Here is an 11327-nt window from a genome sequence, read left to right as displayed (position 1 = left end):
ATTTTTTTCTCAGTCGTAAAGGTTTGATTGAAATCGCATTGTTGTTAAGGGTCACTGTTTCTGAGGCCGCGTTATCTTAGTGCGTTCTGCCAATTGTGGGTGAACCTTAGTACCCAGGACATTTACGATAGGAAATTGGAATAAATCCCAAAAACGTTTCGGCTCAAAGGCCCCCTCTGGGGATGTGTGATTCATGAGTTCTATCGCCCGCAATCAAATTCGATCAGTGCTCCGAAAATAATCGAACATTCTAGAAGCTTGTGGTACGAACTGTGGACATCTGGTAGCCTTTAGTAGAATTACAATTGTTATAAATACTGAACCGTGTGGGGAGTATTGGATTAGTCCAGTTTTTCTTACGCTCCGCCATCAAATCTTCACTTGGCTCGGTGACTCATTGTTGTCACCTGGATGAATTTTGTAAAATGTCACCTTTCTTATTGTTGAAGTAAATCGACACTCTTCGTCTCCTGTCGGGTTTTGTCGGCGAGTCCTGACCTGAGCTTGAGGATCTGCTGACGTCTATGACGTTCGCGTGGCCGCCACCTTGTACATCAGCGCCACCGCTGACCGCAGAACTCGTCTTCCTGGTGGGGAAAAATATAACACCATCAGCTCATGACATATTAAAAGGAGCACAGAGCAACCATTTTGTTGCATTCGTTAACCCATCGTCAGCTGAGCTGATCGTGTAATGAAAGATGATTGTGTTCTCGACGATTCACAGATTACACGACGCTGTCTCAAAAATCTCAAATCCTCCTGAGTAGTAGCATTGCTGAAGATACTTTAGCAATTAAATAATTTATTAAATTGTTGGTCTATTTATTGTAGTGTCGTCATCATAATCGTCAGTGCACTACAACCCAGATCGAGTGTTGGCTACTTTCTTCCAATAACAAAGCTAGTTAATAAAAAACTTTTACTGTAGTATAGACCAGTGGTATTCAACCTGGGGTACGCGTACCCTCGGGGGTACGCGAAGACATCTTAGGGGGTACGTGAAATTTAAAAAAAAATATGATAAACACTGAATAATCAGTTAAAGTAAAGTAAAGTTTGTCCCACTATACGCCATGTAGGCGTTTGGGGGGAGAGGCGGTATAGCTCCTCTCTTCCTTGACCTCGGCACTAGATGGGGGTGGGTGGTCAGCATCACGCCCCGGCCGGCTTTACCCCCGGGAAAGGACCCCGGTACCCATTGTAGAGGAGGCTGGGTGGGCCCCAGAGCCGGTCTGGAAGCAGAGGCTAGAGGAAAAATCCTCTGCCCCCGTCGGGGATCGAACCCCGGTCGTCCAGCCCGTAGTTAGTCACTATACTGACTGAGATGTAGAATATATACTATGTATAATTTGAATTATACACCAACAAATTTGGGAGTACAAAATTGAAGAGAAATTATATCTGGGGGTAGGCGAAGACATCTTAGGGGGTACGTGAAATTTAAAAAAAAATTATGATAAACACTGAATAATCAGTAATGTAATTTATTTAATTTATTTTAGATGTAGATTATATACTATGTATAACTTGAATTATACACCAACAACTTTGGGGGTACAAAGTTGAAGAGAAATTATATCTGGGGATACGCGAACAAAAAAGGTTGAATACCACTGGTATAGACAGACAAATATTCGGTCGCAAGAAAGTAGTTGACAATGCAAAATCGACTCTGATTTATTCTTTCAAGTAACTGACTAGATTTTCGGAACCTTGTGAACATAACCAGACTGCAAATATTTTGGACTAAATAATATTCTTGATCAGAAAGGTAATTAATAGTTTGAGTTTCATGATTTGTGGAGAACTGTCACTGTAGTTTGTCAGACACTGCATGAGGGCGTAAGGTATGGAGTTTAGCTTAATAACACGACAGAATAAAGTTTATATTTTTCAGTCTATTTGCAGACATGGAACTAAATTCTTTATGGAAGATCAGTTTTCTTACTTACTCATCGATGTTCATAGAGCCAAATTTTGAATCATATTTTTCTCAACGTAACCGATTTCTTTTTTTCAACGTAGAAACAGCTTTTTCTAGACATATGACCTACTTTAGAGTTAAATACCCTAGTTAAAATTCTAAGAATTCGATTTGTTTGGAAAGTGTAAATATTTATAAGATGTGGTTTTGGAAGTGTCTCAAGAACTCACATTAGAATTGAGATCAGATCTTTCTTGTTATTTGGTTTTTGACTTAGTAAAGAACACTAACGCAAGACACATAAGAAATTTTCGAAACCTTTTACAACATCCAAGTAGTCTGCAAATTAAGTACTTAAGATTCTTCTAAAGTGTATTTGAATTGTGTAACATCTTCATGACACTTTGTTAATATACGAGGTGCGATCGGAAAGTTTCAAGACTGCGCGTATAAAATCCCGTACACTTATCTCAGGTATTAAATTCATCCATCACCCTCGAAGTAGTTCCCCTGCGAGTGAACACAACGATCCCAGCGCCGCTGCCAAGCCTGGAAGCATCCCTGGAAATCTTTCTTTGTCAGCCTGTCAAGCACCATCTGCGATTCTGCCTGAATCTCTTCTATCGTCTCAAATCTCCTTCCCGTTAGCTGAATTTTCATGTTTGGGAAGAGGAAGAAGTTACACGGCGAATAAGGAGGGTGCGGGATGACGGCCATGGTGTTTGAGGCCAAAAACTGGCGAACTTTGAGGGCGGTGTGCGCTGGCGCGTTGTCATGATGCGTCGCATGTGGAGTTCTTCCTTTAGAATCAGCTGACAGGTCCCATAGCCTATCCCAACAATGTCGCACAAGTCGTTGATGGTACGACGTCGATCTTCGTGAATGGCCTGCCGAATCTTCGTAACATTTTCGGGCGTTGTGCTCGAAGATGGTCGTCCAGAATGCTCGTCATCATCGACAGAGGTTCGGCCATTTTTAAAACGTGAATGCCACACAAAAGTTTGTGCACGACCCATTGCGGACTCCCCAAATGCTTGCTTTAGCATTTTATAGGTTTCCGTAGCCGTTTTGGCGAGTGTTTGGCAAAATTTGATGCTCACGCCATTCCGAAATCGCAGGACGGTCGGTGTAATGCACTACCAAAACGCCCGTAACTAAGAAACAAATGCTAATTCGATGATGCCGGCTGGCACACTGATTCACTATGAATGTAGGCCGCACCCCCTAGCGGCAGAAGCTCGTACTACATCCGGTTCGCCCTCTATTGACACAGTCTTGAAACTTTCAGATCGCACCTCGTATCACTAATGTTACAAATCTGCGTTCTTTATTGATATATGTGAATGTAGAAAGGCCTATGTACTTACTGGACTCCAAGTAACACGTTGTTCGCCTCACCTGTGATGCATTACTGATCCTCTGTGTTTGGTATTGGGTGAGGACGTAGCATTAGGTCCTGAAGGTCCTACTGAGCTCTCGTTGATGGTATTTTCGACGTTGTGGTGACTCCCCGTGGAATTGGTACAGCTCATCTTCCTCGAAGCTTTTCTCCTAGCAGTTCCTGGCGATGCTGTCGGTGCAGCTGCACCAACGTGTGCCGTCGGTGGACTAAGATTGGGTCCTTCGTCACCGCTAGATTTACTCTGTTGACGGGGTAAGATGCTGGACTTTCTCGATATTTTTGGTTGAGATGTCTCTTTTTGGGTCATTACTGGGGAAGGTGGCGCACTAGTGGTTTGTGTTCTGGGAACTTCTAGTGTGTTTTCTGTTACGTCACTCTGACCTTGGATCGGGTTATTTCCTTCGTTTACAGAGTATTGTAAAATTTGAGACGGATTTAAATTATCTTGAGACGTTGGGATATTTGTCGTGTTTGAAGACGAAGTATTTGGCACTGAGAGGTTTGCCGATTGCGCTGAAGAGACGTTTACAAGGAGTGTATTGCCAGGGATATCGGATGATATTGGAAAGTATTCTACGCTACCGGAAGTGGGCCTACCAGATGGAAGTACAACGGATGTGTTACCAGGAACATAGGTCATGAAAGGTGCGTTGCTCGGCACAGAAGTTTTTGGTGTAGGCACGTGAGACTCGTTAATAGACAACGGATTATTAGGCGAATAACTGGGATGTGAGTGCGTATTATTATTTTGTGGTAAACTGGATGCGTTGTTAGCTCCTGAGGAAGTTGCTGATTGATTTGTTGAGAAAGGTGCGATGGTAGTTGGTAAAGAGTTCGACGTTCCTGGAAAAGGAGCACTGGATGAATTTGGCACATACGTTAATTCATTAAACGTAATGTTTGTTGGCTGAGAACTTTGTGTATATGACGCGTTTGTGTGGGAATAAGGGCTGCATGCTCTAGAATTACGTGTTCCTTGTTGAAGGAAAAATTGTTGATTATCAGGTGAAGGTAAGATTGTGAAGTCAGGTTCGAGAATTTTTATTCCTTGATACTGAGGTAAATTTGGTGTATTGTAACAGTGAACGCTCTGTTCATTGTGAGGAATGAAGTCTTGATAGATAAGGGTATGATTTGCGTTCGGAATATTTGATATGAAGGGGTTGGCATGCACTGGTGTAAATGGTGTCCGAGGGTAACCGTATGGCGATGTGTTATTTGGTGATGATGTTCGGAAATTTCCCACGAAAGGATTGCTTTGTAATTGGGATGATGGTGATGATTTTGAATGGAAGTCTGCAGAATCTGTAGATTCATCTGTGGTACTGAGAAACGGAGCGTTATGGCATTTTGATTTTCGATTTGGAAGCTTCGAGAAAATGTTTGGCGTATGGTTTGAAATTTCTGGAGATGACTGGGTTTCTTTAGGAGAATGTGGTTTTGTAATTTTGTTTTCTTGAACAGATGAGGTAAGTTGAGGTTCTTTGGAATTTTCTGTGATTATTCTCTTGGGGATTGCTTCGAGTTGAGGTGCGGACAGGGCATGTAATGCATCTAACTGTTGAGGGTGTGGGAATTTTGGGGATAATGCAGTTTTCTGTCTGCCAAAATCGAAAAGCCTTTCAGATGAAGTCTTCTTGAACTGTGTTTCTGATAGCGTGTTTTCGGAAGACATTTTTAGAGAAGATAATTTTGTAGACGTAGAATCACATGTTCCTATAATCGGCAGAGACGTATTGTGCTGAGCTCTGTCAGACACGCTGTCGAAAATATTTTCTAGCGACCTGTTTGTTTTCATATTTGGCTGCCTCAGACGAACATTGAGTTGTGAGCGGTACCTGTCAGTTGTAAAGCTGTCCAGTAACTTGGTAGTATTTTCGCCATTTTGGGCACGTGTTTTTGGTGCGTTTGACGTCTTATCATTATCTGTGCCTGCGGAGACGCCTGAAACGTGACCGAAATATATTTACTAAATTTATTTATAATTATGAATTAAAGTATTACACAACGCGATAGCAGTTATGAACACCGGTTCATTAATACTTATGACTTTAGCGAGGCTGAGATTTATTTAAAGTCTAATATACTAATATATTACTGAAATATTATATTTAGGACATTTTCAGTGACGTTACACAGTTCCGGATTTTATGTAACATGTAAATTGTATCAGAATGCAATGTTTTACCGATGGGAAATGATACTGATTTAGCTAGCCGGCGGGTTTCTTACTCGTAAAGCCAAATTAAAGGTTTCGATGTGATATAAAATGACTTGAAGCAAGTTAAATTATAAATTTTCACGGCGGTGATGAAGATAATTATATTCTTCGTGGTTTTGATGCCGTACAGTCTTGTCGATAGATGTAATCGTTTCGGAGAAAAAAACATATTCAGCCCTGAAAATGGAGGCAGTATGTCCCTCCAAAACGTTAACGTCGTCGTCTACATACGAGTCTGCACAACACCAAAACCCAAATCATAAAATCTAGCGACATCGTACATTTGAAAACATTTGTAAGGTTTATAAAATTCTCCTGTGTTGCTCACCAGCGCTTTCTGGAACGCAGGCAGATGCCAGTTCTTTTATTTCGTCTGGTTTCATAATCCTCAGAGTAGCTTTTGATCCAGCTAGATTCAAGACGGATGGAACGTCTTTTATATCTGCGTCAGCCGGCTTCATTCTGATGAATCTCTCGCCGGTATCCACTCCTTTGTAAAATCTCCGTTCCACATCACCTGCAAAAGAGACAGAGTAAAGGAAAAATCCATTACATTTTCCAGACAGGCAGATTATATTAAGTCGTATAATTTGATTGAATTTATTTAGCTTCATCACTTTGCACTGACGATTATACAGAATTGTTTATAATTAATTTAAATTATTGAATTCTGTTGTGTAATAAACTGTGAATAAATGTCTAGTGTGAGTTAGTACATCTTCTTTATTACAAATATAATCTTGCTTCATCACGTGTTTCGTTGTGAATTAGGCCATCTTCAGGTGCATTTCTTAGTATTGAACGGTTATGTAACTCGATGCAATATTCTGTCTCCATTGCCAATTTTTTTAAAAATCCAACATTTCTTAGAACATACATCGCCACATGAATATTAATGTCAAATCTATCATGTGAAAAGTAGGAAAAGATATAGAACGAAGTCCTTGAGAAACTGTTTGTTGCTGAGGGTATAATTAAATTTATCATATATTAATGTATTCTTACGATTCATTTATGTATTCACAGGAGGCCACTACTAAACCCTTACCATGATGAATCAGATTAATCCAGTAGAGTATTTATTCTCTAATCATTCAGATTTCCCGACAATTTTTTTAAACATTACTCATTTCACCCATGCACAGCCTCCTCATTATCCTATATTCTATTTTAGACCTCGCCATGCAATTATCGCTGGCCTTGGTTTAATTCTTTGGTAGGCGTAATCTCCTCTGCGGTTTGTTCCTGAGTAAAAGATCGAGGATCTCCGTGTTTACTATTTGACGGTTTCCTCTAATGTACTCTCAGAAACGAGTACGTGATTATTTTTTGATATAATTTAAAATTTCGTCGTCAGGACTCGAACCTATTACAGTTTTCGGTTTTTGCTTAGTTCTATAGTTTGTTTAAATCTCGTCAGTCAAATCACAATAAAATTCCTATTAAATATTAAAATATTACTAAAATTAACATTTAAATATTTAAAATGATGTTCTCTATCGAAATGTTCGATTTACATTAGATCGAACATTTCGATAGAGAACATCGTTTTAAATATTTAAATGTTAATTATAGTAATATTTTAATATTTAATAGGAATTTTATTGTGATTTGAGTGACAAGATTTAAACAAATATATATTTATCACAATATGACGCAACTTTATCATCTCTTAGTTTTATAGCTTGACGACACTTTGTAGTGAGTTCTGGCCACATCATCTCTTCTTTGCCTCAAGAAATGAACATGCCAAGTTTGGTTAAAATCGGTATATCCGTTCTTGAGCTATAAGTGACCAGGCGCATAAGCCCTGAATTTCAGCTCTGTATGTAAGGCGGGATTCTGCTTTAAAGGGTTAAAAAATCGGTTCATTCAGGATTGTTGTTGCTTTTGATTGGACCTGTACTTCTCCCTAATGTTTAAACTGCCTGTCCACCTAGATTTGTTTGTATACAGTTGGCTACAGTTAGATTCTTGTAAGACCTCAACAGATGTTTGCTCCAACCTCTGTCTTTCTCAAGAATAGAGCGTTGTTGAAATCTCAAACAGCGCCTAGGAGCGGTTTATCTCTCTACTGAAATATTTAAATATATTATAAATAACCGTTAAAGTCAATTATTCTTTTTATTCTTCATCTGCTGGCATTATTAAATAGGCCATCTCGCCTGTTCCATTTTTGCATGAATTCTCCAAAGCAGAGCTTTGTCAATATGGCGTGGAGCGTTCGTAGTTTTCTGGTATAGAACCTGACTATATAGAGTGTCCCATAAGTGCAGAGTCATAGGGTAACTTTGTTATTTGGCAAAAGTTGTAAAAATGTAAAGACGAATGATCGCAAATCATTTGTTTACAATCTCAAGTGTTTGAATATTGACCTAGGACGAGCCATTACGGCTGTATACTCGTTAAATTATTAATAATATTAAAAAGTTACGGAAATGTTGCCACTTTGCAATGACAGCGAACGTAGGATGTGTTTCGAAAATAGTATAAGGGGTAGTGAAGGGGACACCCCAGAATCTTTTTTGGGACACTCTGTAGTTTAATTTAACCTTGTGGAGAGGTGAGTTACGTACTTGATAAAGTTTTTATACAGTTCTGAAAGTTATGCTGAAATGTATTTGACGTATTTAAGACTCAGTCCGAGTATAAAATTGGGGGGAAAATAATTCGAACTTCAATAAATGTACGTGGATTCAAAATTTCAAGACTAGTCAGAAGTTTTGTAGAACAAAACGAAACGAAAATCTTATCGCCCACGTAACCCCATTATATCTTTAAAATAATATATCGATAGTTGTGTCAGTTCTCGGTTCATTTAACAACGCTGTATCTGCTGCTGAGTTTAAGGTTTACATGCGTCATGTTTGTGTTTTGGATTAAAATATGTAATAAAATACAGGTCAATACACAAAACTATATTTGGGTGTTAAAATTTAAAATTTAAATGTTAAAATTTAAAATTTAAATGTTAAAATTTTAAATTTTAATTTTTTTTAAAATTTTAAATTAGCGCCATTCATCACTATAAGGATGTTACATTTGAGCGCTTTCATTCATTTCACAACATGTTTCGATGTAATTAATCATCTTCAGGTGTTGTTGCTGCTGAGGTTGAACAACCGATTTCTGATACGTACTTTTTTTTATGAACGAGCTGTGATGGCTTCAAACATGAGACGATTAATACGAAGTAAACCACATTGTGTGTATCTCCTCTGTGTTTCGCCTGAGGATGTTTGAGGTTTGTGCAACAACCAGTGGCAGACCCGGAACTTTAACTAATACGGTTCGAGCACGTGTGTGTGTGGGAGTAATGACGTTGGAACGGTAATTGCAAAGAAAAGAAATGGGAACAATGTACTGCAGGGTGTTCAAAAATGTCTGTACACTACGTTGCAAGTCCACAACGAGCAGACGTTGACTACAGGTTTTTTTTGTTTGTAACTCAAAATTATTTTACACTTTGACGTGTTGAGGAGTAGTTACGGGTTAGAGAACATAATTTTCAATACTACAGATGTTGGATGTAATTAATGTCATACTTTATACCAGTGGTATTCAACCTTTCTTGTTCGCGTACCCCCAGATATAATTTCTCTTCAACTTTGTACCCCAAAAAGTTGTTGGTGTATAATTCAAGTTATGCATAGTATATAATCTACATCTAAAATAAATTAAATAAATTACTGATTATTCAGTGTTTATCATATAATAATATATTATTTTTAAATTTCACGTACCCCATAAGATGTCTTCGCGTACCCCCGGGGGTACACGTACCCCAGGTTTGAATACCACTTCTTTATACAACGTAGGAAACTTTTGGTTGGAAAACCTGAGGGGAAGAGACCGCTGGGGAGACCTAGACGTAGATGGGAGGATAATCTCAGGCGGGATCTATGGGAGATAGGAGTTGAAGGAGACTGGATTTTGTTGGCCCAGGACAGGGTCCGGTGGAGAGCTTTGGTTAATTCGGAGATGAACCTTCGGGTTCGGTAAGCCATCTAGATAGTTAGTTAGTTAGGAACTTTTGGACATCTGTATAACTTACCATGAAATAAGTTTCAGAACTTATTATAAAGTGGTAAATAACGTAATACTCTCTGCATGAATTACATATGTATTTTTATGTTGGGGGACACCGAATTTATACTCTGAGCTGTATGTATAGTATTTTATTATATTAATGTGTTTAAGTATCTTTTGCCTTTCAGTATGGTCATACAATCATGGTCGCTTGACGGGAGACAAAAAAGTGTTCATATTCTAGAGGCAATTTATGAAAAAAGGGCGCGTTTTTATAAAATGGGAGATAAAAAAGAAAATGTTTCTCTTGGAAGACAGCCGCAGGAGAATTATAGAATTTTCTATGAAAATAATTCGGAACAGGATTGTTCAAAAACTTACGCAGTGGCGCATCGCGGTACAGGAGGGCATGTTTAACTCAACTGATCATGTATCGAGGCTTTTCTCACCCAACGCTGTGATATCTGCGCCGTTAAACAAAACAAACATTCAGACAGACCGCGCAATTAGTTTTTGGTAGGCGCCAAGCCCTTAGGAAAACCCTGACTGCTCCAAGGGGGCTTCATCACCGAGGGAACTAAGTCACTTCAGGGAGCTGCACCCCCTCCCCTTGCCTGACCCCAAACAGGATTATTTAACCTCTTCGGTTTGTTCCAACTGGGGCATACCCCCCCTGAAAATCCTCTTCTTGGAGCTCTGCCCCCAGGATATTTGTCTTGTCTTTCTATTGAATGTTATTACTACTGGTACTACAGAACTTCGAATTGCAGTAGTTAGCATTCCTGAGTCTTATTTTGGAGATCATGAGTTGGTATCTTTGACGTAGACCGGATATCTCGACAAAAGTTTGTCATGCTCTGTCTCTCCAGAAAAATGTTTCTATGATAAGTCACAATTTGTCATGAATTTTGTCTTCCACGTCTTATCCATTCACACGTAAGTACGTATTCTTTGGTTGCAATGTCGTTGGGTAAAGCAACTGAGTGTCTCATGGATTTCGTATGTCTCTCCAGGAAAATGCTGATATAATTCCTTAAAATAGATCCCGGGATCCTTTAATTCCCCTCTTTCCGAATTCGCAATCACACAGGCATCCGATGCTTAAATAAACAGAGAAGGTGGCAAAGTTTCGTTAAGCGAACCCATAAATAAACCTACCAACCACTTAGCTTAGAGAGTATTAAAGAATATAACCTCGGTAACAGATACAGCATCGAATAATGAACTTCCGGTACTGAAGAGGAATCATAATCATTTCAGCACCCATCGTTACGTCAGAATCACTTGTCAGGAACATTCGGTTTTCTTTACAGTGGTAGGCCAGCGCATGGCTCAAGGCTACGCAAATAATCTGCTTTGCTTCATTCCTCGGTTCTAGGGATTTCCAGAATGTTCCGTGGTGGACTTACACGGTCTATTTGCGTTACGGATATTTACGTTAAATTTAAATTTCATTGTGTGTTTTTTTATTTTTGCAATAAAATTGTGAAATATTTGGTCATAGTTTGCAGTTTTTAAGTTGTCGTGGGAACAAGCCAAATAAATACGAGCATAATTTATATCTCACTTATCTCTTCGATGCGTGTCTTAAAAAATGTGTGGAGATCTTAGTTTTGGTTTTGAAGGAATTAATGATACGTGGAAATACATTATAAGTTATAACAGTTCAGTATCTGAGTCTGGTCTACGTGTAGTATGGTCGAAATTCGTTTATGATTTTAGAGGAGAATACTGCCTCCTCCATAATA

The 11327-nt window shown here is 39.0% G+C and overlaps 2 protein-coding genes across 4 annotated transcripts in view; one reads left to right on the top strand and one right to left on the bottom strand.

The window, feature by feature from the left end:
- LOC110833034 (inactive tyrosine-protein kinase transmembrane receptor ROR1) overlaps positions 1 to 11327 on the top strand; it is a 227107-nt gene that overhangs the window by 32849 nt on the left and 182931 nt on the right. The window lies entirely within an intron of this gene.
- LOC110833001 (uncharacterized) overlaps positions 1 to 11327 on the bottom strand; it is a 40118-nt gene that overhangs the window by 1507 nt on the left and 27284 nt on the right. Inside the window, exons 6-8 of one of the 2 annotated variants that reach the window (XM_022070550.2) lie at positions 5879 to 6067; positions 3326 to 5273; positions 499 to 587 (exon numbers count right to left, since the gene is read on the bottom strand). In XM_022070550.2, the coding sequence (XP_021926242.1) occupies positions 499 to 587; positions 3326 to 5273; positions 5879 to 6067 (2226 nt within the window). Of the gene's footprint in view, positions 1 to 432; positions 588 to 3325; positions 5274 to 5878; positions 6068 to 11327 lie in introns of both variants that reach the window. The other variant, XM_022070549.2, reaches the window with a different exon arrangement.

The sequence above is a fragment of the Zootermopsis nevadensis genome, unplaced genomic scaffold (assembly GCF_977971745.1).
Source record: "Zootermopsis nevadensis isolate Lab colony 2312 unplaced genomic scaffold, Znev_1.0 Znev_ptg000023l, whole genome shotgun sequence".
NCBI lineage: Eukaryota > Metazoa > Arthropoda > Insecta > Blattodea > Termopsidae > Zootermopsis > Zootermopsis nevadensis.
Note: the sequence above shows the minus strand (reverse complement) of the source record. Positions and strands in the feature narration are given on the sequence as shown.